The sequence below is a fragment of the Serinus canaria genome, chromosome 9, assembly GCF_022539315.1.
Source record: "Serinus canaria isolate serCan28SL12 chromosome 9, serCan2020, whole genome shotgun sequence".
NCBI lineage: Eukaryota > Metazoa > Chordata > Aves > Passeriformes > Fringillidae > Serinus > Serinus canaria.
The window spans coordinates 8,340,879-8,365,042 of NC_066323.1; the positions used below are offsets into that span (position 1 = coordinate 8,340,879).

A 24,164-nucleotide genomic window follows, 5' to 3' on the forward strand; every position below is an offset into this window, starting at 1 on the left:
ATGCGCGCCGCTGCGCTGTTGCTGCTCGCCCTGCTGCCGCTCCGGCCCCTGCCCGGCCGCGCCGCCCGCCCCAAGCTCGCCCTGCCCATCCGGCCCGACACGGACCCGCTGCCCCCCGGCGGGGCGGCAGGTAGGAGCCCCCTGCCCTCCACCCTTCCTTCCCCCGCTCCGCGCACCCCCGGTCCTGTACAAGCCGCTGCCGCACCCCCCGTCACGCATCCCGCGTCGGGCACCCCCTCCCTGCCACCCGCACCCTCGTCCGTGCATGGCGTGCCTGCACCCCCCTTCTCTGGCACCCCGCGTTCCGCCCCGGGCCCCCCGGCTGGCCGGGACCGGCACTGGGACCGGCACCGGGAGCGCAGCAGGCGGCAGGGCGGTGCCGGCCGGTCGGGGGCTGCGGCAGGGGGGTGCCCGCGGCCCGGAGGTGACTGGGGACGGCGGTGGGTGGTGGTGGGGTCTCCGCAGGCTGCGCCTTCGGGGGGCACTTCTATGCTCTGGAGGAGACGTGGCACCCGGACTTGGGGGAGCCCTTCGGGGTGATGCGCTGCGTTATCTGTCACTGCGAGCCGGTGAGTGCACCCACGCACCCCTTTCCCTGGGAGACTCCCCAGGACCCCGGCTTGCTGGGGAGGGGGTGGCATTGAACAGAGGTTGGACCCCTCTGTTCAACACTCCTCTCATTCCTATGGAAGAGGGAAGCGGGATTCCTTCAGCCAGCCGGACACCTGGATGTCCTCCCCCGCGGCAGAGGGGAGGAGAAGGGGGGTTTAAAGGATCAGGCTTCATTCTTCCTCCCTCTCCTCGGGGATGGCCTCCGGCCCCCTTCCTCCCTCCCTCCGAGCAGCTCCCCAAGGCCGGGGCTGGCGGGGCCATGCACAGCTGGTCAGGAGGCTGGGGGCTGTGGGGAGGGGGCCCTGGTTTGGCTGCCTTACAGGCATCTGGGGACTCTGCAAGGTGTCCAGGCTCCAGATGGAACAAGATGGGGGAAGCCATGCTGTGCTGGGAGGGCATGGCTTGGCACACCTAGAAATGACCTGGCACACCTTGGCACGGCTCTCCTGGAGTCCTCTTGGCCCCCTACAGCAGAAGAACCACCGGGGAAAGCCCGTGGGGAAAGTGAACTGCAAGAACATGAAGCAGGACTGCCCCGTGCCTGCCTGTCCCCGAGCCACACTGCTGCCGGGACACTGCTGCCACACCTGCCCCAAAGGTGAGGACAGTGGGTGCTTCTCTGCAGGGAGCCCCCACCAGTCCTCCCAGGATCCCCTGCTGGCCTGGGAAAGGGGGCATTGCACACTCCCCTGAAAAGGGCTGGTCAATTTGTTATGAAAGTCACCCGTGCCCATGATACAATGGGCAGGGGAAAGCCCTGATGGGAACAGCCTGAAAGGAGTGCAGGGAAGGCACACAGGGCTAACTGCCCTGCCTGTCCATGTGCCTGTGCACAGCATGGCCCAGCTAAGAGCCTCACAGGGCACATCTTGGTCTGTCTCAAAAGGGGTGATTTATTATTGTCCCCCACCCCAAGCTCTTGGGCACAAGCAGCCTGGTGTGATGGTCTCCTCCTGTGTCCACCCCATACCAACCTTACCAGGCCCACCAGAGAAGAGCCCTGCACTCCGATTTGACACCTTGGAGTACTTCCAGGACAAGGAGGATGACTTGGACAAGCCCTACAGTGACCGCTCCTACCTCAGCTCTGAGGGCCTGGCTCGTGATGATTCCCGCACAGGTGAGCCACCCACCCAGACAGCAGCAGTGCGGGGCACCCCCCATGCTCCCCCTCAGCAGCAGCATCTCCTCCCCAGAGTTTGTGGCCCTGCTGACGAGTGGCCCAGAACCGTGGCACCCCACATCCAGCGCCGTGGCCAAGGCTCGCTTTACCCTGCTGCGCTCCTCCCTGCTCTTCTCCATCAGCTACGAACGGTGAGTCCTGCCCCTGTCCCCTGCCCAGCCCGGCACAGCAGGCAGCCCTCTGGAAAAGGGGGAATGCAACCATGCTTCTGCCTCTGATATCCCCCCCATGGTGCCACAGCCTTGCACTGACAGAGTGAGAGATTTGGAGAAGGGGGGGCAGCCTGCTGTGCTCCAGCCTAGGTCAGCAGCCAGAATTTCGGCACACCCACAGTGTCGGCCCAGCCTCACCCATTTGCCTCCAGATCTGGACTGGAAACAAACAGGAATGGTTCCAGGGCTCCCGTGGGTGCAGCTGGCAGAACTGCTGTGCCACCCTGCAGGCTCTGCCGGGGGGCAGTGCCTTGGCACTGCTGCCAGGGTTCCCCATCCTTGCCATGCCCTCCCCGGATGCCCGCCAGCAGCACAGCCTCTCCTCTCCCTCCCTCCTTCCCGCTCCAGTTTCTTCTGCTCTTCCTCGCTTCCAGGCCCCTTTGCATAGTAAAGTGGTGACTAATTTCCAGCTCTGACAGGGGGAGCCAAGCAGAGCCGAAAATGCTCCTTATTTACAGCCTGAACGCTCAGCTCCCAGCGGGTCCTGCCATGGTGTCTTTCCCGGCAGAGACCCTCATTCTGCTTTGTGCCTGTTAGACACTGCTCCAGGATAGGGGTGCCCAGAGAATCCGTGCCAAGCTGGCATTTGGCAGGACAGCAATGCTGGGCTAGTCCTGGAATGGGCGGGCAGAGTCTAGCACCCGGCACCCCAGGAGAAGGTCTTCCTTCTCCTGCCCACCCCAAATCCCCAGTGACCCCCACATGCCCTCCCTGACACACCCCTGTTCCAGTGCTGAGTGAGGGGGAGGGGAAGGGCAGGTACTTGGCCCTTGCTCACCCCCCGGATGCTTGCAGGCTGGGGCGGCCGAGCCGGGTGCGTTTCAGTGACCCCGAGGGTAACGTGCTGTTTGAACACCCCGTGCAGAAGAGTGCTGCCCCCGAGGATGGCATGGTGAGAGGGGCTGGGAGGGCAGGGGGCACGGTGCCCCCCTTCCAACCCCTGCTGGGCTTGTGGTGCCCCCCAGCCACCGCCCAGCCCTTCCATCCATCACCCACAGCTCTGTGGAATGTGGAGGACAGTGTCCAAAGCCAACGTCCAGTTGCTGCGGCGGGAACAGCTCCGTGTGTCCCTCATCACCCGGGCACAGCCCTCCGGAGAGGTCCATGGGCACATCCTCAAGCACCGGGCACTCTTTGCAGGTGAGTCCAGCTCCTGCATGCACACCCAGTGGTGCCACCAGAATGTCCCTCACGCCCCTGTCCCTGGACAGAGACATTCGGTGCCATCCTGACCTCATCGAACCCCTCGCACTTGGGTGCTGGGGGAATGGCCATGCTGACACTGAGTGACACAGAGAACAAACTGCACTTCATCCTTATGGCACGGGGACTGCTGGAGCCTGGAGCAAGAGGTGAGGGCAGGCAAGGAAAGGGAGGGACACACTGCCCAGAGCAGGCTGCATAGACCTGAAGTCTAGACCTGAGTGCATGGCATGTCTGTGGCTCAGGATGCATGGGTCAGTATCTGTAGGGTCAGGATGGGTGGCTGGGCTGGGTGTGGGGCTCAGGATGGACATAGGGGCTGGGGGGGGGGGGGGAGGGGGAGGTGTGCATACAGTGTGTTGTGTGATTTGGGGTGCACCTGGTGGGGAGGGGAAGGTGTGCACCTATGCAGTGGGGCTGGGGATGTTGCAGAGCACATGGGGTGTGAGGGTCACTGTGCAAGAAGGATAGGTTTGCAAGGATTTAGGGCATGCTGGAGGGAATGATGAGGGCCCAGGCACACGGGGAACTGGCAAGAAAGTTCCAGGGGTTTGGAGGTGGTAGGCACAGAGGTGTAGGTTTGAAGTGGTTGCAGACCCCTGGTCCTGTGGGTCCACTCCCCTCTGCCATGTCCAGAATCCCCTCGGGTCCCGCTGAGGGTCCGCATCGTGCACCAGGGCCAGATGCTACGCGAGGTCCATGCCAACATCACTGTGGAGGTAAAGTGTTTTCTTCCCCCACAGGCCCTGGCAGCCATGGTGCCCAGAGCACCAGGGCTGATCCATGACACTCTACCCCCTCTGCCAGGACCCTGACTTTGCGGAGGTGCTGAGTGATCTGTCTGCCCAGGAGCTGCAGTGGCTGGTGCAGGGGCAGCTCCGCATTGTGGCTGAGACGGAGGGCCGGCACGCACGGCAGCTGGCTGGCACCATCACCACCCGCCGCAGCTGTGACAGTGAGCACAGGGCAGGCACGCTGGGGTGCAGGGGGATTGCTGTGCTCATCCCCCTGCCAATCTCACCCACCCTTGTGCCTCTCTCCCTGGGCTCAAGCCATCCAAAGTGTGCTATGTGGAGCGGATGCTTTGCTGCCAACCAAGACCGGGGCTGTTGGCTCAGCCAAACTGGCACTCCATGAGAATGGCACCCTGGAGTACCAGGTGAGTGGTGGGCACCCATTTCCGTCTTAAAGGTCCCAGGTCTATCTGCCACCCTGACACTGCCCTTTGGCACCACACCCACAGGTGCAGGTGGTGGGCACTGCCAGCGAGGTGGTGGGCATCACACTGGAGACCAAACCCCGACGGAAAAGCAAGAGGAACATCCTGTTTGACATGACACCCAGCTACAAGGATGGGCTGGTGAGAACTAGTTGATGCTGGGAGGGATGATGTGGGGACTTTGGGTGAGTCCCTGTCCCAACCTGCATGGTCTCCCACTGGTGGCAGGCCTGGGGTGCCTGGCAGAGCCCCAGCGCCCGCGATGCCCATATGCTTCTACAAAATGAGCTCTTCCTCAACGTGGCCACCAAAGACTGGGCAGAGGGTGAGCTGCGGGGCCAAATCATCTCCCTGCCCTACAGTGGACTTCTCGCCCGCTACACAGGTACAGAGACATGTGGGGTGGTAATAGGAGGTTGTGGGGCAGCCCTCCCACACACCACCACACCCTGCCATGGTCCCTGTCTGTGCACAGAGATGCCCGTGGCACTGGCAGGGCAGCTGGTGTCCCCCCCCGTGCACAGCGGCGCTGGGGGGCATGCCTGGCTCTCACTGGATGAGCACTGCCACCTGCACTACGAGATCTCAGTGGCGGGGCTGGGGCGGCCGAGCGATGGCACTGTCAGCGCCCACATCCATGGCGTGGCTGAGCTGGGGGAGATGGGCACCCGCCCCCACCAGCACAAGCGCCTGCTCAAGGGCTTCTACAGCACTGAGGTGAGGTGGCACCAGGTCAGGGCACCACACGGCAGGGGCTGGGCTAGACCTTATCCCAGCCCTGGTGCCCCTCTTGCCATGACAGGCTCAGGGCGTGGTGAAGGACCTGGATGCCGACCTGCTGCAGCATCTGGCCCAGGGCACTGCTTTCCTGCAAGTCAGCACCAAAGCACACCCCAACGGGGAGATGAGGGGACGGGTAGGTCCTCATTGGGGCAGGGCACCCTACCCACCCCCACTGCTCCCTGTGGCAGCATGGCACTGTCTGGAGCAGGGTGGAAGGGCACAGGATTGCTCTGTTACCAGGTCCCAGCAGTACAGCCTGATGTGTTTTGTGGTCGTGGGTGGTTCCTTCACCAGCCTGACCATGGAAGGCAGCCAGGCATCGGTGTGGGAAGTGACCTCCTGCTCATTTCCCCTCCAGGTGCACATTCCCAACCAGTGCCATGCAGGAGGGACCCGCCTGACCCCAGGGGAGTCCCTGGGGCAGGCTGAGCTCTCTGAGAGCACCAAGACCAGGGACCTGGAGCAGCTGAAGAAAGACCCCAACTCCTGCTTCTTTGAAGGTCAGCACCGGGCACATGGCACCCGCTGGGCACCTGACTATGACAAGAAGTGCTCAATCTGCAGCTGCCAGGTATGAGCTGGGAGTTGTGCTGAAGGGGCAGCACCCATCAGTACTGCTCCTCTCTAATGAGCCCCACCTCTGCTGTCCCCAGAAGCGCACAGTGATCTGTGACCCCATCTTGTGCCAGCCCCTCAACTGCACCCATCAGGTGCACCCTGAAGAGCTGTGCTGCCCTATCTGTGAAGGTACCTGGGGGATGGGCTGGGGGGGTCCTTGTGAAAACAAGGTGGGGGTCCCTTTTGGAGACTTTGCCATGCGCACCCCGTCATGGCCTTCCTCTCCCTTGTAGAGAAGAAGACAGAGCAGGAAGAGCTGAAGCTGGAGCGGGCACGGGACAGTAGTGAGGGTGAGTCCTTGTGGGAATGGGCTGAGGGGACAGCTCTGCAAAGGCTGAGTCACAAGGGCTGTGACTTCCTCTTCTTCTTCCTCTTCCAGGCTGCTACTTTGATGGCGACAAGACATGGCGAGGCTCTGGCACTCGCTGGCACCCCGTAGTGCCCCCGTTTGGCCTCATCAAATGTGCCATTTGTACCTGCAAGGTGAGTGTGGGTTCCAGACTTGCCCCCAACCTGGTCTGGCACCTATGGGGGCTCTCAGTTCCCAGGCACTGTAGCTGAGGCTCAAACCAGGGCATGGGGAGTTGACTCCCGTGTGCTTCCTGTGAGCCCTGTGCCCTCCCTGCAGGGCACCACAGGTGAGGTGCACTGCGAGAAGGTGCAGTGCCCACGGCTCACCTGTGCCAACCCCGTGCGTGCCAGCCCCTCTGACTGCTGCAAGCAGTGCCCAGGTACCTGCACCCCTCTCCTGCCTTCCATTCACCCTGCATAGCTCCCGTGTGCCCCTATTGGCAATGCCACCGGTGGGCATCCTCCCAGTGCCCTCTCCTACAGCCCCAGAGAAGAGTGTCCCGGAGCTGGCTGACTCCATGCAGGCAGACGCACCGCGGGCGTGCCGCTTCGGGCGCCGCTGGTACCTCAACAATGAGAGCTGGCACCCCTCTGTGCCCCCCTTCGGAGAAATGAAGTGTATCCTGTGCTGGTGTGTGGTGAGTGTGCCAGCCTAGGGCAGCACCAGTGGAAGGGAAGGCGCCACTGTGCTAGTACCCAGGGCTTTGGGAATGGTGGGAGAGCAGCTCAGACACCCAGTGCACCCTGAGGAGCTGCTGTTCCCCCACCCTGGTGCTCAGCCCCTCTTTCTGCTCCCCAGTCAGGGGAGACGCACTGCCAGCGCCAGGAGTGCCCCCCATCGGCCTGCGCTAGCCCTGCCACGAGGGACAACCCCTGCTGTGCCAAGTGCCGTGGTGAGTGCAGTGCTCACACACAGGCACCACTGCCCAAACACACGGTGGCAGTCCCTGTACCTCCCAGTCTCCTTGGTGCTGAGCCAGGGCTGGCACAACCACCCCAAGTGCCTTCCTGGCACCCCCTGTGCCCATCTCTCAGCCACACTTCCCCCCCCCCGCAGCCCTTGATGCCCCTTCAGATGCACGGAAGAAGGTCCACGATGCCAAGGTGGAGTTGCGGAGCCACTGAGCAGTGACTGCTGCCCAGAGCGGGGCAAGCACGCGGCGACGCTGGGTGCACTGGGGGGTCCCACTACTCACTGCCCCTGCCCATGCAGGGTGAGGGGCACAGAGGAGCACAGTGGGGTGCACATGGCCTGGCCCCAGCCTGGTCACCCCATCTCAGCACGACTGCAATGCCAGGACTGCCCTACCCTTGTGTAGTGGGCAGTGCCCAGGCTTGTGGAGGTTGGGGGCACCCGCTGCCCTACCACTCCAAGCCCCCCGGCCAGCGGGCATCGTGCCCGTGTTGTACATAGTGTAAAGTCCTTCTGGCCCCTGTTTACTGCACCCACCCTGTCTCGGACGGGTTTCTCACATAATTTATGGTGCCAGTGGATGGAGGTCAAGATGTATTTATTAAAACCAGAGCTATTGCCCACCTGGTTCCTGTCTCTTCCTGGCAGCAGCAGGCACAGGGCTGTGCCTTTGCATCCCATGGGGAACTTGCAGGCCTTGGCATTGCTGGGGTTGGGGATGTATATTTGGGGATATGGGGTGTGAAAGCCAATACCAGGATGAGGACACCCCTATGGGCTGTGGGGTGGCACTGGAGAAGACCAGAGCAGTGTACAGTGCCCACAGCTGAAGCCACGATGCCAACTTTTGCCCATGGTGGAGGCTGCCAACACAGTGCTTGGTGATGGTGCCTGCTAGCACAGGGACGGCAGGACTCTGTTTCTCACACCTCCAGAGTGGCAAAAAGAGCCCAGCCAGGGCCCCCAATCCAACTGCCACCCATGGAGGCCCTTGTCCTGCAGCACCCATAACCAGCCACATGCCCAGGCTGGGCACAGACACCCATGGCTGTGCAGGGCAGACCCCTGTGTGTGCTCTGGGGCAGCACAACCCTGGTGACCCCAGTACAGCTGCAATGGGCTAAGGCCTTGTGGGGCCCATGGGAGATCCAGCTGCCACCTGCTCTTTAATCCCCAACGTAGAGAATTGAGGGATCTCTGGGGCCATTTGTGCTGGTACACGCTGGGATGACTGGGACAGTCAGAGCTATACTGGAACAGTGCCAGAGCTGTAGGGAAAGTAACACTGGGCTTCACTGCGGTAGCAGTAACGGATGGTGGCACAAGCACCACACTGTAGTGGGACAGTGCTGGCCTATACTGGGGCTGCACCCAGGGTGACACCAGGCTAGACTGGAGTAGTGGTAAAGCAATAGAAGGAAGGTGCTGGGGCACACTGGGCTGGGACAGAGCCCTGCATGCTAAGCTGGGTGTCCTGCCCTGCATGCACCCACAGCCACACAGGAACCTGTGCCAGCAGGGTGGCATCACCTGTGGTGGCCTTGCAGTATGCTGGTGGCCTATGGCCAGGCGCACTGGTGGCAGTGGGCAGAGATGTGTGCTGGCACAGGGCTTCCCCTCCGGACGAACATCCCTGCTGCCACGGGGCAGTGCCAGGAGCTGACGAGCAAGAGGGAGCTCCGTGCCTGGGGATACAATGAGCAGGCAACCCATTTTGTCACCTCTCTGCCTCAAACTGGTTCATGTCGGGCAATGAACCCTCCCAGACTGGCACAGGAGATATCCCAGCCCCCAGCCCAGCCATCGTCACCCACCCTTGAGGGTGCCGACGTCAAACCAGAGGGTGGCACCTGGGCAGTGAGAACCAGCCCGTTCCCAATCCTGCAGCATCAGCCCAGCAGTGCCACAGCTCTGGCTTTCCCTGCGCACAGTTCCTGCCACGAAAGTGCCATCCTGTGTCCTGGGAAGAGGGTGAGCGTGGCCCTGCCAGCTGCCTTGGTGCCCTGTCCCTGAGCCCGTGGCGGCGGTGAGGCAGAGGTCCCAACAGCCAGCCTGCCATGCCGGAGCGCCTTCCCCAGGGATTGCCGGTGCCAAGCTCTACCCGTGTGCCTCTCTGGAGAGGACTGAGCCTCTGCTGCCCAGCGACTTCAGCAAGGAAGAGTGGAGCCCACCTCTCTCACTGGGGGCTGACAGTCCCGGGACGCTGAGCAGCATCACGGTAAGGATGAGCGCCCTGACAGCTTTGCGTGGTGAAGTCCCCACAGTGCCAAGGTGCCCTGCCCTCCTTGGGCATTGACAACTGCCCCCGTGCCCTTCATGGCAAGACAGACCTCAGGCACTCTGCCCCCACCAATCTGTCCCCCAGCCGGGCACGGCCATGAGCCTGGGGGTGACCATCTGGAGGGCCCCAGCAGGGTCATCCGAAATCCAACCAGGGGGAACCCACAGGGAAGCAGCCCCAGCCCCACGCCAGCCCTTGTACCTGTGGGGAAAGGGAGCACGGTGTCCCGGGGGAAGCTGGCCCGTGGTCACGCCAGCTTTCACCCTCACCTGCACCCGCTGGTTGCCCAGGGGTGCCATCCTAGCAGAGGCCATGGTGGATGGGGTCCCGCCACAGGACAGAGCTTTCGGCCGGACTTCTCTTGGCCCAGCCGGGCAGCGGGTGCCCAGCGCCGCCGGTCCCGGTAACGGGCGCCGCCGGTGCCGGGCGCTGCCGGCAGAGGCGGAGCGCGGCCGATCCCTCCCCCGGGCAGTGCCCCGGGCCCGCCCCGCGCGGTCCGGGAGGAGCCGCGGCCGCCGCGGGCACCGGCAGCGGCACCGGCACCGGGACGGCGCGGAGCGGAGCGGCGGCAGCGGCGGCACCATGGCCTCCGAGAGCGAGGCGCAGCGGGCGCTGCAATATGAGCAGACTCTGGTGAGTACCGGGGGCACCGGGCGGGCACCGAGCACCTGTGTGGCATAGGACGCGACCGGGCGCGATGGAACGCCCGGGGGTTTTGGTGGTCTGGGGCTGCTGCCCTGCTCAGGGCGGCAGAACTCTGCGGTGCCCTGTTTGGGATGCTGCCTCCTGTTTGGGATGTCACCCCCAGCCCCCCTCCGGCTGTGGAGGAGCCTAGCTGAGCTCCCACCCCCCGGGCAAGACTTCTGCACACACCTCACCACCCCCTGGCAACACCCCTCTTCCCTGGGAAGGGGTGCCCCCGGAGGCGCCAGCCGGGCACTCTTCTCTGCCCCGCACTGCCTGTCCCCAGCCCTCTGCCCCCAAGATACGGTATCTCCCCTCCCTGCAACCTTAGCCCCATGTTTACAACTCCTCTACCTCAGAGGCCTCCCCACTGGCACCAGGGTGTCCCGTTGTCCTGGGGTGTCTTCCTTGCCTGCTGTTTTCCCAGCCACCCTACTGCCCACGGCCCTCAGACATCACGGGCAAAGGTTCTTTTCCCTGGCCTCCCTTGGGACGGTGCCCAAGGCGGACGGTACTTTGCCCTGGCAAAGGCATTCGGACAGGCAGGGCCAGGGAGGTGTGCAGGGAAGCAGGGACTGCATAGCCACAGAGTTGTGCCCACAGCTGCCCAAGAGAGCTTGAGCCGGCTGCTGTGTGCGTGACAGGCTCTGCTGAGCCTTGCCCACCCAGCATGGGAGCACGGGGCAGTGTCAGGGCACTGCTGCCCTGCATACCCTCGGCACTGCCTTTCCCAGCACCCAAACCCTTCTTCTGGCCATGCCCCTCAGTGCTCACCCCAAGCTGCCCCTCTCAGGTGGCTGCAGGACACCAGCTGGCTGTGGGAGCCCTGGCTGTGCCGTCATCTCCACGACCTTGTTGACCCCACGGTCCTTCCCGGCAGGGCTGAGTCAGGGAGCAGTCGGGGGCAGGAGCAGGGGTGAGTGGTGGCGGTGCCTCTCCCTGCCGCCAGCTCCGGAGGGCCCCCCTGGGCGCCCTGGTCACGGTGGGTGAGCAGAGAGGCCATCCCAGCCGGGCACCACGGGGCGGAGGAGCCTGCGGGCAGCATGAGGGGAGAGGCACGCTGGGCTGCCATCAGGGCAGCCGTGCTCAGCACCAGCAGACTTTGCCCTCCTTTTCTTTGGGCAGGGGCGCACCCGTGCCCTGAATGCTCCATGGTGCCCATCCCCGTGGCCTCTGGGCTCAGTGAGGCTCGTGGAAGTGCCCGGGGCTTGTGGGTGAGGCTGGGTGTGTGCTCCTGTCCCATAGCCTCACACCTGCATTTTGGGAGCTGCCTGGGCACATGCTGGGCAGGAGGAGTGCCCAGCCCTCCTCAGTGCATGAGGCACCACCAGCTCCTGCCAGCACCTGCCAGGAAGATCAGGATCCAGCTGGAGCCTGGCATGGGCTGGTCTGAGCTGGACAGCCTGGAGATAGTTCTTGCTGCTTGTGCCCATAGCCAAGTCATCACAGCCAGGCTGTAGGGTTGTGCCTAGCTATGTCCAAAGGCCTTTGTCCCTACCCCATGCCCTTTCCCTCCCCAGATTTCACCAGCCTTGGGATGCCATGAGTCTTGGGGCCCCAGACCTAAAGGTCTCCCTGGACTCCCCATGCTTGACAGATGTTTGTGGGAAGCCCTGACATGCCAAGGGTGCTGGGGTGCACATCAGCCCCAGTGTCCCCCACATGCCAGGCTGTCGTGGCAGGGAGCAACGGGCCCCATGGGGGGGATTAAGCTTGACAAACTGCCCTTGTTCATTGCAGAGCCGCTCAGGGTGATTAGAGCCCAGCTAAGACGGGCAGCGTGACACACACCCCCTGGCTTCTGCCTGCCCACTGCCAGCCCAGAGGACCCCAAAACCCCTCACCTTAAAAAATCTCCCCTAGGGGAAATTTGGGGGAGAAGGATGGCTGGCTTTGGCCATGAGGAGGTAGGCACCACTGCCAGACCAGCTCTGTGCTGTGGGACAGGCTGGCATGGGGACATGGCAGTGCCAGATGCCAGTGCCCGCTCCAGGCATAGCATCACCCGGGTACAGCAGGCACCACAGGCTGGCAGAGGCCAAGGGGCTGTGGCACAGCCGGTGCCTGCAGCACAGCAGCTCAGGACCAACACAGTGGCCTTGGCCTGTGCCCGTGTCCCTGAGTGCCCCCCGGCAGCCCCCCCTGTGCCCGCTCCCTGCCTGCCCGGCACTGTGATTGTTCAGCTGCTTCACGGCAGAGGCCGGAGTCCCGGGGCTGTTTGTGTTTCAAAAGGCCTTTGTGGAAAAATAACCCAAGCGGAGGAGGAGGAGGAGGAGAAGGAGGAGGAGGAGGAAGGAGAGAGCCCACCACTGGCTTTCACAGCCATGCCAGGGCTGTGGGCACAGTAGCTATGGCTGCTCAGCACTGGGCACCCATGGGGGTCCCATGTCCTACCTGTGGGGCTGTGGCATGGGGCAGAGGGGTGGCATGGGATGGCACAGGGTGGCAGGTGGCAGCAGGGTGGCATGGCCCCTTTGCTTGCATCCCTGCTGTTACAAGTGGGGTGGGCTCCAAAGTGAGGAAGAGGGGGAGCAAATCCCATCACCCTCAACCAGGCTGGAGCACTTGGGACTGGGCATCCCACTCTGTGTCCCAGCACCTGGGGGGACAGTGTGGCAGACCCTGGCACAGCCCCAAGAGGTAGACACAGAGCTGGTTTGTGGGGCACTCAGCCTGGGGGTGCTTCCATCTTGGTTTGGGCTGGCCATGGGTCAGCAGTGGGGCCAGGCAGGCAAGTGCTTGGCAGGATGACAGCACTCCTGGGGTGCCGGCCCATTTCATCTTCCAGAGCAAACAAGCTTTTTCCGAAGGGAGCCTTTGAATTCAAGACCCCATGCGGGGCAGGGGTCCTCCTCTGGCAGCCAGTGCTGGATTTGGCCCCTCAATGTGGTCGTGCTTTTCCCCCCAGCTCTTTTCCGCAGGGCAAGGAGCCACTGAGCCCATGCTGAGCAGGAGTTTGGGGGAAAATCCATGCCAGGACAGGGTCAGCAATGGAACTTAGCTCACCCTTCTCTCCCTGCCTACATCCCCACCCTCCCTCCCTCCCTCCCACTGCTGGGCACAACCCGGGTATTAGACAGCAGAGAATCCACCTGGCGCCGCTCTGACTGCTTTCTGCTCTCTACCGAAGGGACCTGGGCAGGAGCACTGCCCCATCTGAAGTGCACCCTCACGCCATCCCCATGGGGAGCTGACGTGTGCCAGCAGGCCAGGGGGCTGTGAACCGGACCCGGGCATGCGGGGTGGGCACTGCCTCCAGCAGCCGGGGCTGGGCTGCCCACGTGCCGAGCACGGTGCCCACCCGTGGCGCTGCCCCTCTGCCGGAGCCAGCACGGGCCGTGCCGGGAGGAGGGCGGCTGCGCCCCGGCTGGGCAGCCACGCGCTGCGCTGGCACGGCACGGCGGGTGGGCAAGCCATCAGCATGGGGCTCACGTTGTCCCGACGTGGGAGCCTGGCAGGGTCCCCACGGTCCTGAAGCCTCCCTTTGTGCTGGGCCAACCTCTGGCGCTTGGCATTCAGGTCGTGCGGGGGGGAGTGAGGCGGAAACCAAGCAACCGAGTCCTTGGCAGTGCCCGCCAGCGCGGGACAAATGCCCCCGGCTCAGCGGGGAAGACGGGCACAAAGAGCTCCTGGCCAGCATGAGGGGCACAGCCAGGGCCACCCCCTGCCAGGGCCAGGCCACGTGCCACAGCCAGGCAGGAGGCACCCGAGGAAAGGGGGGCGATCCCTATGTGATCCCCCTCTTCACAGCCCAGGGACCCCCCTGGGCCTGGTGATGTGCTCCCTCTCTCCTGGAACTGGGGGTACATCCTGTCCCTCAATGTCCTCTTGTCTCCCTGCTGCCAGCTGAGACCAGCCAGCTCATGTCACATATGACCTGCCAAGGCTGCATTTGGAGGGGGTATCCCAGCCTTGCTCTTAAAAATGTCGAGTGTGGTGCCTGCAGAGCTCCAGCACAACCCCAATACCAGCCCTCAGAGAGTCTCCTGGCCAAGCTGGCCACGCTCCTATCACTGCACACACCTCACCCTCCACCCCACTGCAGTGCCTGGGGCACCTGGGCAGGGCCAGAGACTGGTACACGTTTCAGCTGCCTGCTTTGGGCATGCAGGCAAAACAATCGCCATTGATCCACACTCACCTTATCTTCCTGGCTCCTTCCCACGCCCTGGAGGGCAGTCGGGCACTCCCACAGGTGCCTCCACCCCTTTGCCTTGGGATGCTGTGGCTGTTCACTCACCTGGCAGGCTAATGCCAGAATGCCCACTGCTGCCCTGACTCAGTTTCCCCACTTGGGTGCCGGGCTTGGGGTGCCAGCCTCCCTGACACTGCTGCCTGTCCTTCTCCCCCAGATGTATGGGCGTTACACGCAGGACTTGGGCACCTTTGCCAAGGATGAGGCGGCCCGGCTGCGGTTGCAGGAGGGGGACACGATCCAGCCCCGCCGTCCCTCCGAGCTGCTGGAGTACACCCAGGGCCGCTGTGCCCCCTGTCGGGGTAAGGGTCACCGGGATACTGACACGGGTGGGCACAGCCCCACCCACGGCAGCACAGTCGGGACACCCCACCATGGTGCTGCGGGTAGAGTTTCTCTGGCTGTCACGGGACACCGGCGCCGAGGACAATGCCACCTGCCCGCCGGGCAGTAGGGACACAATGGCCCGAAATAGCCGGGCACGCAGCAGGGACCGGGGGCCCCCAGCCCCTGTACCTGGGGCCGTGCCAGGGAGGCCGTGCTGGCGGGAGGTGCATGCCCAGTGGTGCCGTGTGTGACTGCACAGTCAGCTGGCTGTGACAGCTGGACACAGCAGTGCTCCTGCACCAAACAGTGCCAGCTGTGCTGGGTCAGTGCTGCTGGTTGCGAGCATTTCTGCTGCTGCCAGCCTATCTCTGCCACCTCAGTGTGCCCATCCCTGGGGCATCCGGCCTTGAACCCGCCCTTGTGTCCACAGTCTGCGCCTTGCAGTGCCAGCGATTCCTCATCTCCAAGGTGGGTGAGGACTGGGTCTTCCTCATACTGCTGGGACTGGTCATGGCACTGGTCAGCTGGGCCATGGATTTCGCCATCGCCACGTGCCTCCAAGGTAGGCGGGTACCATTGGGTTCCTAGGGCCATGGCAGGGCAGGGAGTGGCCATGCCATAGGGCCATGCCATGTGCCTTGCCACCCACCACCCATCTGACTGGCTGTTCCCACAGCTCAGAAGTGGATGTACGGGGGCCTGGACACCAACGTGCTGCTGCAGTACATGGCCTGGGTCACCTACCCCACTGTGCTCATCACCTTCTCAGCTGGCTTCACCCAGATCCTTGCCCCCCAGGCTGTGGGTAGGGCATCAAGGGGCTGCCTGCACCCTAAACAGGGTGTCCACTCCCTGGGGCTGTGCCTGGGTGTGTCCCTGGAGGTCCTGGGAATCTTTCTTAGGATATGGGCTGGTCTTCAGAGGGTCTCCTAGGGACTATGGTTTGGATGTCATAAGGAGCTATGGGGTTGGGGATCTTCTAAGGCCTATGGGAGAGAGATCTTCAGAGAGTCTCCTGTGAGTTAAGGGGTGGATTTCCTCCAGGGCTATGAGTCTTGCAGGCTAGGGGGTCTTCCTAGGGCTAAGACCTGATCTTCAGAGGGTCTCCTGGGGACTGTGAAATTGGGGTTCCTGTGGGGCTATGGATTGAGCTGTGCCTACATAATCATGGGGCTGTTCCTGCCAATTGTACTGTGGGAAGAGGTATGACTGGGACTTCCCTGTGGCAGTGGGGTGTGGCAAAGCATCAAGAGTTAGCCCCCAGAAGCATGGGGCAGTGTCCCCCCTTCATGGCTATTGGTCAAGGCTGTCCCCACACCACCAGGCTCAGGGATCCCCGAGATGAAGACCATCCTGCGGGGCGTCGTGCTGAAGGAGTACCTCACCCTCAAGACCTTTGTGGCCAAGGTGATCGGACTGACGTGTGCCCTGGGCAGTGGCATGCCCCTGGGCAAGGAGGTGAGGGCAGTGCCGGAGCAGGGTGAGCACGGCGCCAGGGAGTGAGGCTAAGGGCAATGTCCTCAGTCTCCCTTTGTCCTCTCAGGGTCCCTTTGTCCACATCGCCAGCATGTGCGCAGCCCTGCTCAGCCGCTTCCTCTCCCTCTTCGGGGGCTTCTATGAGGTGAGCAAGGCAGGCTGGCTCCAGAAGGATCAACCTGTGCCTACCATCAGGTTAGGCAGTGCATAGGGTTGGGGGCAGTGCCCACTCACTCCTGTCTCCCTCACAGAATGAGGCAAGAAACATTGAAATGCTGGCAGCTGCCTGCGCTGTCGGTGTTGGCTGCTGCTTCGCCGCCCCCATTGGAGGTAGGGTCACCCCGGGCCTCCCCACAACCCCCACACTTCCCGCCCAGGCAGCAGGGTCCACCTGGAGAGGCAAGCAGGACCCCCGGGACAGCTGGCATGGGAGAGGGCAGTGCTGCTCAGCAGGGAGGAGGAAGGGTGGAGCGGGCAGCACCCTCCCAGATGTGTAACGTCTGCTCTTGTCCTCTCCCCTGCCGCCCTGCGCTCCAGGGAGCTCCCTGCTCCAGCCCTGCTGAGCCCTGCCCGTAGGTTGGTGAGGTGTCTGACTCTTTCCTTGCCCTTTGCCTGCTGCCCTATCTGTCTGTCTGTCCATCTGTGTGCACCCCACTCCATTCCAGTGCCACCCCTCGTGTCGCTGCCCGCATCCTTGTGCTTACCCTGTCGCTCGCGCAGACTCGTGCTTGGCCCACTGTGCTGTGTCCACTGTGCCCAGCTGGGACTGGCCAGTGCTTTGCCAGGGAAGCCCTTGAACCACCCCGTAGTGGGTCCGTGGGGCAGCCAGACCCCCGTGAGCTGTGCACAAGTGTGGACTCAGGGTGGGAAGCATGCCAGGCACCGGGGGCCTGCCTAGGTTTCTCCACCTCCCTTGTGCACTTCCCCCAATGCCAGGCGTCCTCTTCAGCATTGAGGTCACCTCCACCTTCTTTGCCGTCCGCAACTACTGGCGCGGCTTCTTCGCTGCCACCTTCAGCGCCTTCATCTTCCGTGTCCTCGCTGTCTGGAACAAGGATGAAGGTACCTCAGGCAGGGTGAGGGCACAGGGGTCCCCTGCCCAGCCCTACTGAGCCCCACCATCCCCCAGAGACAATCACGGCACTGTTCAAAACCCGCTTCCGCCTCGACTTCCCCTTCGACCTGCAGGAGCTGCCTGCCTTTGCCGTCATCGGGTGAGTGTGTCCATCCCAGCACCCATCCCATGGCCCCAGGGGTGGCAGTGGTGGCACTGGTGGTGCTGGTGGTGGCAGCAGGACACCTCTTCCCTTGGCTCTGCCCAGGATCGCCAGCGGCTTCGGGGGTGCACTCTTTGTCTACCTCAACCGCAAGATTGTGCAGTTCATGCGCCGCCAGAAGGCCATCAACCGCTTCCTCATGAAGAAGTAGGTGCCCAGCAGTCCCCAGCAGCAGGGTGGTGGAGCTGGGGCCGCACCAAAATCACCCCCTGCCCGTGCCACCCTGCCAGGCGCCTGCTTTTCCCCGCCCTGGTGACGCTGATCATCTCCACGCTGACCTTCCCGCCTGGCTTTGGACAGTTCATGGCTGGCCAGGTACTTGCTGTGGGGTGGCACACCAGACCAGTCCCCACACTAGGGCCACCACAAGCCCCAGCTCATCCCTGCCTATCACCAGCTCACCCAGAAGGACACCCTGGTGACACTCTTTGACAACCAGACGTGGGCCAAGCAGGGGATCAATGATGAGTTCGAATACTTGGGCATCCTGGAGGCCTGGCTGCATCCTCGCTCCAACGTCTTTGTCACACTTGTTGTCTTCATCCTCATGAAGGTGGGTGCCTATTTCCCCTGTCATCCCCAAGGCACCTCTGGGAGGTTATGGAGAGGGTTTCTGGATGCCATCAGGGAGGTGCCAGATTGTTACCAGAAAGGTGGCACCGGAAGGCACTGGGTGGCTGCTCCAAGAGTCCACCAAGGTGTTTGCTGGGTGGTGCTGGCATGCCAGCAAAGAGATCTTGGCTGGGAGCCACCAACATGCCACCAGGGAGGTTCTGGCCGCTTGCTCCTAGGTGCCACCAGGGAGGTGCTGGCCAGATGCCACCAAGTGCCACCAGGGAGGAGCTGGCAGGGTGCCCCTGGGAGGAGCCCATGCCCCGTTGGAGGGTGCGGTGTCCACGTGCTGCTCCACAGCACCCAGCTGAGGGTCACAGCTGGGGCAGGAGGCAGGGCTGGGTCAGGGAGGGCAACTAATGGGTGTCTGCTCCACAGTTCTGGATGTCAGCCTTGGCCACTACCATCCCAGTGCCCTGTGGAGCCTTCATGCCCGTCTTCGTCATTGGTGAGACTCTGCACCATGTGTGGACACAGTGGGAGGAGGGAGCCACCTCTCAGCCCACACTGGGCACCTGTGGGTGCCTCCAAATGTTCCCTTCCCTGGCAGCATCAGGTGTGAGGCTGGGCCAGGTACTGGGAGAGCCCTGAGCCCATTCCCAGCCTTTCCCTGCCTGCAGGGGCAGCCTTTGGGCGCCTGGTTGGGGAAAGCATGGCAGCCTGGTTCCCTGATGGCATCCACACGGACAGCAACATCTACCGCATCGTGCCGGGGGGCTACGCCGTGGTGGGTAAGCGCTAAGCTGGAATGGGGACACCATGGTGGGCATCGTTTGGAGATGCTGCCCCACAGCTGAGGTGATGATCCCTGGAACTGGGAGTGATACCGCCACTGGGAATGTCCCTGCACGGTCCCAAGGGCTCTCCATATGTGGTGGATGCCCTAGAGGGGGGAACCTAGGGTGGGGACCTAGCCTGGTGGTCAGTACCTGACGGCCCTCCTCCATCTCCTGGTGGTGGCTGCAGGAGCGGCCGCACTGTCGGGTGCTGTCACCCACACGGTGTCCACGGCTGTCATCGTCTTTGAGCTGACGGGGCAGATCTCACACATCCTCCCTGTCATGATCGCTGTCATCCTGGCCAATGCCGTCGCCCAGAGCCTCCAGCCCTCCCTCTACGACAGCATCATCCGTATCAAGAAGCTTCCCTACCTCCCTGAGCTGGGCTGGGGCCACCACGAGTGAGATTGTGTCCCCTGTCCCAACCCCAAACCCCTTGCACAGGGGAGGCGGTGGCATTACTCTGAGGCCGCTGTTCTTGCCCTGGGCAGGAAATACAGCGTGCGGGTGGAGGACATCATGGTGCGGGACATCCGCTACGTCACCCTCAACTGCAAGTACCGGGACCTGCAGCAGGTCCTGCACAGCACCAAGATGAAGAACCTGCCACTGGTGGAGTCAGCTGGTGAGACACAAGCAGGGCCTCTGCCAGCATCCACAGCAGCCGTGGAGTGTGGCCTGGGTGGGTGGCAGAGGGAGCATCAGGAGCCAACGTGGCGCTGTGCTGTGTCTGGCAGAGTCCATGATCCTGCTGGGCTCCATTGAGCGGACGCAGGTGGGGGCCCTGCTCAGCACCCAGCTCAGTCCCCAGCGCCGGCTGCTGATGCTGCGGCAGAAGGTGCTGCCCGAGGACGGGCACCAGCTCTCCGATTCCAGCATCCGCTTCCAGGTGAGCGCTGCAACCATCTTGGGGGATGCCCGGACAGGGCGTCCCCCACCACTGTCACCCTACCACCCCATCCCCCCACAGATCAGCACAGAGACCTCCTCGGGCACCCCTGCCCGCGCCGCACTCCGCAAGCCCCTGAAGCCGGCACTGAAGCGGGTGCCCAGCAGCCCAGCCGACAGCCCCCCAGGTGAGTCTGCATGTGGCCCCCTGGCCCACCCGAGTCCCTGCCACTGACACCCCCTCTCCTCCTGCAGCTGGCAGCACTGACCACACTGGCATCGCCCTCAAGAGCCTCTTCTGTGCCAATGCTGCCACAGAGCCCACCGAGGTGAGAACCTGTCCCTCCCCAGCCCTTCCCATCCCATGCCTGGCCCTGCCCAGCCCTGCCTGGCCCTTCCCATGCCTGGCCCTTCCCAGCCCTTCCCACCCCTGAACGGCCTTGCCTGGCCCTTCCCAGCCCTGCCTATTCTTGTCACATCCCTTTCCATTCCTGTTCAACCCTGCCTATCCCTTCCCATCCCTTTCCATCGTCTTCTATCCCATCCCATCCCATCCCATCCCATCCCATCCCATCCCATCCCATCCCATCCCATCCCATCCCATCCCATCCCATCCCATCCCATCCCCTAACTGATGTCTCTCCCACGGGCCAGGCCCAGGGCACAGCCTATCACAAGGCCAAACGCGTCCGCATTTCCATTGTGGTAAGCTGCAGCCAATCGCAGCCTGGGCACAGCTCCTCCCAGCCAATCAAAGCCTGGAAGGAGTTCTCTGAACCAATCAGGGGCCTGGCAAGATTCTGCTTGGCCAATCACGTTGGGCCTATGTCTGTGCAGTCCATCTTGGACAGTTACGATTCCATCCAGCCAATCCTGGTGTGCAACCTCCCCATCCCAAACCCTCCCAGGAACTGGGATGTGGAGCCTTCCAGCCATCAAAACCGCGGGATCTGCCCCACTTTGCTCAGCCAATCATGGCACACCTTGCATTCTCTCAACCAATCACAAGCTTGGCTTGTCCAACTGTGGCCAATCAGGGTGTGACCGATGTCCTGTCAACCAATCACTTTACCTGACCTGCCCATGTGCTGCCTGTACCCTGCCTGTACCCTTGCCGTGCCCTGCCTGCATGTGCTGCCTCCACCCTCACTGTTTCCCACTGCTCCCTGCCCGCACCCTGCCCAGTGGCGCCCGCAAGGCTGTGCCAACACATCTCTTTTGCAGGAGGAGATGATTCTGGGTGACAAGATGACCCCAGCAGAGGTGAGGGGTTGGGCAGAGACAGGCAGGACCCTCCTGCTCAGGGTAGGGGTGGATAACCCAGATTTCTCCATAAAACCGGGTGTAAGGAGGATGAGAAGGCCCTTGCTGGCACCTGTGGGGAGGCTGTACCCCTGACCCTGCCCAATGGCACCTCCCCAGATCCTGGAGTGGGAAGAACAGCAGCTGGACCAGCTGGTGGACTTCAGCAGTGCCAAGATCGACCCCGCACCCTTCCAGCTGGTGGAGCACACCTCGCTGCACAAGGTGCGCCCTCACCCCATCCCAGACCCCCACCCACAACCCCCAGACCCTCAACTGAGCCCCCTCTTCCTGCAGACCCACACCATCTTCTCTCTGCTGGGCCTGGACCATGCATTTGTCACCAGCATTGGGCGGCTGGTGGGCATGGTGTCCCTCAAGGAGGTGAGCAGGGGACAGGGAGGCTGGGGGGGCACAGAGCAGCACCTGGAGCTGTTTGCCCATGGGTTTGGGGTTCCCACAGCTGCGCAAGGCCATCGAGGGCTCCCTGACGGGCAAGGGGGTGAAGGTGCGCCCGCCGCTCGCCAGCTTCCGTGACAGCACCGCCAGCACCAGCGAGGCCGACACCACGGCCCTGCACCAGCTCTGGGACCGCCACCAGCACCACCACATGCCCCGCGAGGCTGGTCCTGGCGGCGACGAGGATGATGACACCCCCAAGGGTCAGTGAGGCCCTTGAGATCCACCCCCCTGTGTCCCCCCTGGCACGGGCTGGGGTGTGCCCACCCTGAGTCCACTGCCGCCAGGCTCAGCACAAGAGTGGGCACTCTCAATCCAGTGCCTCTGCTCCCTCCCTGGGCTGGGGAACAGCCAAATGCTCCCCAGCCAGCCTCTGCTCCCCAACGACCTGCCAGCTCTTGGGGCTTCCCACTTTGCTACCTCTGTACCCCCCCAGCCCCCGGTGCCCCCCAGAATGGCCACTGCCCTCACACCCTCCATGAGCACCACAATGTCCCTTCTCAGGGTGGCACGGGGCAGAGAGGGGCATCAGGTTGGGGTGTCCACGGGGACGTGGGTGGGCATTGCCCCCTGTGCTCAGCACATCATGGCTGGGAACAGGGGGTCCTGCTGCCTCTCTGCCGTGCACCTCTCCCCATGTAAATACAGAGATTTTTATATTAATTTAATAAAAGGACTTTATAAACAGAGCTGTAGCACTATGGGGCTAGAGGTGGAGAGGGCCACAGCCAGTGGGGCACTGGCTGAGCTTCACCACAGTGCTGGGATTGGCATGGCTCTGGGAAAGGAGCCTTTTGTCCCGCAGAGCCGCTCACAGCATGGCCTCGCTGCGGTGCAGCAGCTGCGGGCGCTGCCCGGGCCCGGCGCTGGCGCGGCGCCGCACGGTGATGACCAGCGTGCCCATCTCGGTGAGGGTGCAGCTCACCGACAGCGGGTCCGTGTCTTCGGGCAGCTGGCACTTGTGGGTGAAGGTGTCACAGACGGTGCCATCCTCAGCCACCTGCAGGGAGGCAGCACCGGTGCGGTGGAAGGCAGTGTGGCATGGTGGGTTCCACAGCACATTCCCAGTTACCCCAGTGCTTCTAATGGGCAGTCCCAGACACCCTGACTCTAACAGGGAGTTCCACAGGAAAGATCCCAGTGACTCCAGGGCAATTCCCAGTAACCCTATTGCCAGCAGGAAGCAGGCCTCAGCTGCCCAAGTCTGGCCTAGTGGGGTAAATTCCAGCCACTCCAGTGCCAGCAGGGACTGTTCCCACTTGCCACCTCCAGCAGAGAAAGCAACAGAGCAGGAGTTCCCAGTTGTCCCATTCTCAGTAAGGACAGTCCCCAGTTACACCGGTGCAGGACAGGTGCAGCAGAGCAGGAGTTGCCTGTTGTCCCATCACTAGGCACAGCTCCCATTTACCCCAGTGCTACCAAGGGGTATTCCCAGTTACCACCCTCTCCTCGCCACCCACTGGAGGGGGTGTCCTGGGACAGGACCCCGCTGTGCCGTGGCTGGAGGGGATGCTGCCCCCTCGGGTGCCTCACCTTTTCTGCCTGGATGGCGACATGGCAGTTGGAGGTGGTCACCACAATGTCAGGGGGCTCAAACTGGCTGACGTCGGCCACCACTTGGTAGGTGTCACCCTGGGCACGCACCCAGGTGCCCAGGCTGCAGGGGTACATGGCACCTGGGGACTCTGTGGGCATTGGAGGGTTGCTGGGCACTGGGTGATGTGGGAGCGTGACACTGGGGCAGGGAGGGCTGGGGGTAGCAGGTGGCAGTGGGAGTTTGGGGATACTGAATCTGCTGGGGAATTGCAGGGGGAATTGGGGGTCCCAGGGGTAAAGGGGTACTGGGGGCCTGGAGGAGTAGTGGGTGGTCTGGAGGCACCTGAGGGTACTGGAAGATTCCAGGGGCACTGGACAACCTGAGGACAGCAGGGGAATGGCACAGGAGAGTGAAGACACTGGGGATGACCACAAAGGTCTGGGGGGAGTGGGCTGGGGCGGAAAAGGACAATAAAGTTACAAGAAAGTGGGGACCTAGCTGGTGACATCAAAGGGTGTGGGGCACAGGGAAGCTGAGGACACACCGTGATGGTCTGGGTTGGGGAGAAAAAACTATGGGAGGGTTCCAGGGACAAAAGGAGAATCAAAAAGGTCTGGGGATAGGGAGGAGACAGCATGGTGGTCCTACGGACAGCAGGGACACTGGGGTTATTGGGGACTTACAGGGGGAGCACAAAAGCACTTGGGGAGTAAGAGCTGGAGGACAGTCCAGAGAGCCATGGGGCACCGGGGGGGCAGTCAGGGTGCCCCTCTGAGCCCTCCCAACCTTGGAGGTGCTGGGTGGAGGGTTCCACGCTGTCCCCAGGCACAGGTCAGCTGGATAACCCTTGGGGGGACCATTCCCAAGGCAGCAGGGCTCCCCCAGGGTAGCAGGGCCACCGCACCCTGGGGCCCCCCACCCTCCACGCCCGGTACCTGGGTACCCAAATGCCTCCTGTCCCCGTGCCCCAAAGGCTGCATGCCGCCGGTCGCCCTCGAAGCGGGGCTCGCTGTGCCCCTGCCCGTAGGTGCTGAGGAGCTCGGCACGGTACGTGGAGGCCGAGCTGAGCGATGCCATGGCGCCTGCTGCCCGCGCCCCCCGGGCCCTGCCCTGGGGAGGGTCCAGCCGCCCGCCAGCCACCACCGCCAAATGCCCATAATTAGGCACCCTGTCCGTAGGAATGCGAGATAAGGGACGAGGCCTCCGTCACCTTGTGGGGCCGCGGAGGGGGATGCATCCCTGCAACTGCTGGC

At 63.1% G+C, this 24,164-nt stretch overlaps 3 protein-coding genes across 6 annotated transcripts; 2 read left to right on the plus strand and 1 right to left on the minus strand.

Annotated features, from left to right (window-relative positions):
* CHRD (chordin) lies at nucleotides 1–7,717 on the plus strand. 3 transcript variants are annotated; one of them, XM_030227062.2, is made up of 23 exons: nucleotides 1–130; nucleotides 466–569; nucleotides 1,084–1,210; nucleotides 1,595–1,732; nucleotides 1,809–1,926; nucleotides 2,803–2,899; nucleotides 3,006–3,147; nucleotides 3,219–3,359; nucleotides 3,847–3,929; nucleotides 4,018–4,165; nucleotides 4,263–4,369; nucleotides 4,454–4,570; nucleotides 4,658–4,814; nucleotides 4,905–5,146; nucleotides 5,232–5,345; nucleotides 5,571–5,783; nucleotides 5,866–5,959; nucleotides 6,064–6,120; nucleotides 6,210–6,313; nucleotides 6,459–6,561; nucleotides 6,665–6,819; nucleotides 6,981–7,074; nucleotides 7,239–7,717. In XM_030227062.2, the coding sequence occupies exons 1-23, from the start codon at nucleotides 1–3 to the stop codon at nucleotides 7,304–7,306; spliced, it is 2,853 nt and encodes a 950-aa protein (XP_030082922.1). In that variant the 3' UTR covers nucleotides 7,307–7,717. The 3 variants fall into 3 exon arrangements, 2 of the variants coding, with proteins under 2 accessions (XP_030082922.1, XP_030082923.1); XM_030227063.2 differs by having other exon boundaries at nucleotides 71–130; nucleotides 1,087–1,210; XR_007778207.1 differs by lacking the exon at nucleotides 6,459–6,561 and having other exon boundaries at nucleotides 7,239–7,287.
* A 2,188-nt stretch (nucleotides 7,718–9,905) lies between these two features.
* On the plus strand, nucleotides 9,906–22,063 carry CLCN2 (chloride voltage-gated channel 2). 2 transcript variants are annotated; one of them, XM_050977835.1, is made up of 23 exons: nucleotides 9,906–10,008; nucleotides 14,412–14,556; nucleotides 15,012–15,143; nucleotides 15,258–15,386; nucleotides 15,906–16,039; nucleotides 16,125–16,202; nucleotides 16,309–16,387; nucleotides 16,994–17,119; nucleotides 17,187–17,271; nucleotides 17,380–17,481; nucleotides 17,565–17,649; nucleotides 17,732–17,887; nucleotides 18,325–18,394; nucleotides 18,567–18,677; nucleotides 18,913–19,126; nucleotides 19,217–19,350; nucleotides 19,463–19,801; nucleotides 19,869–19,942; nucleotides 20,268–20,318; nucleotides 20,838–20,876; nucleotides 21,036–21,140; nucleotides 21,213–21,299; nucleotides 21,379–22,063. In XM_050977835.1, the coding sequence occupies exons 1-23, from the start codon at nucleotides 9,958–9,960 to the stop codon at nucleotides 21,583–21,585; spliced, it is 2,733 nt and encodes a 910-aa protein (XP_050833792.1). In that variant the 5' UTR covers nucleotides 9,906–9,957; the 3' UTR covers nucleotides 21,586–22,063. The 2 variants fall into 2 exon arrangements, with proteins under 2 accessions (XP_050833792.1, XP_050833793.1); XM_050977836.1 differs by lacking the exon at nucleotides 20,268–20,318.
* Nucleotides 22,064–22,185: 122 nt separating this feature from the next.
* LOC103815606 (heat shock protein beta-7-like) lies at nucleotides 22,186–23,988 on the minus strand. Its single transcript, XM_009089426.3, has 3 exons — nucleotides 23,847–23,988; nucleotides 22,908–23,059; nucleotides 22,186–22,374 (listed from the first exon to the last, which is right to left on the minus strand). The coding sequence occupies exons 1-3, from the start codon at nucleotides 23,986–23,988 to the stop codon at nucleotides 22,186–22,188; spliced, it is 483 nt and encodes a 160-aa protein (XP_009087674.1).
* Between the last annotated feature and the right edge of the window lie 176 nt (nucleotides 23,989–24,164).

Bases quoted from the DNA above. Each gene is read 5' to 3' on its own strand.
- LOC103815606 (XM_009089426.3), bottom strand. From the start codon at position 23,988: ATGGCATCGCTCAGCTCGGCCTCCACGTACCGTGCCGAGCTCCTCAGC. The intron at 23,060-23,846 runs GTACCGGGCGTG...CAATGCCCACAG, and splicing joins GGAGGCATTTGGGTACCCAG to AGTCCCCAGGTGCCATGTAC. The intron at 22,375-22,907 runs GTGAGGCACCCG...GCCTCCCTGCAG, and splicing joins TCGCCATCCAGGCAGAAAAG to GTGGCTGAGGATGGCACCGT.
- CHRD (XM_030227062.2), top strand. From the start codon at position 1: ATGCGCGCCGCTGCGCTGTTGCTGCTCGCCCTGCTGCCGCTCCGGCCC. The intron at 1,211-1,594 runs GTGAGGACAGTG...CAACCTTACCAG, and splicing joins CTGCCACACCTGCCCCAAAG to GCCCACCAGAGAAGAGCCCT. The intron at 3,360-3,846 runs GTGAGGGCAGGC...TGCCATGTCCAG, and splicing joins GCTGGAGCCTGGAGCAAGAG to AATCCCCTCGGGTCCCGCTG.
- CLCN2 (XM_050977835.1), top strand. From the start codon at position 9,958: ATGGCCTCCGAGAGCGAGGCGCAGCGGGCGCTGCAATATGAGCAGACT. The intron at 18,395-18,566 runs GTGAGACTCTGC...CCCTGCCTGCAG, and splicing joins CATGCCCGTCTTCGTCATTG to GGGCAGCCTTTGGGCGCCTG. The intron at 19,802-19,868 runs GTGAGTCTGCAT...CTCCTCCTGCAG, and splicing joins CCCAGCCGACAGCCCCCCAG to CTGGCAGCACTGACCACACT.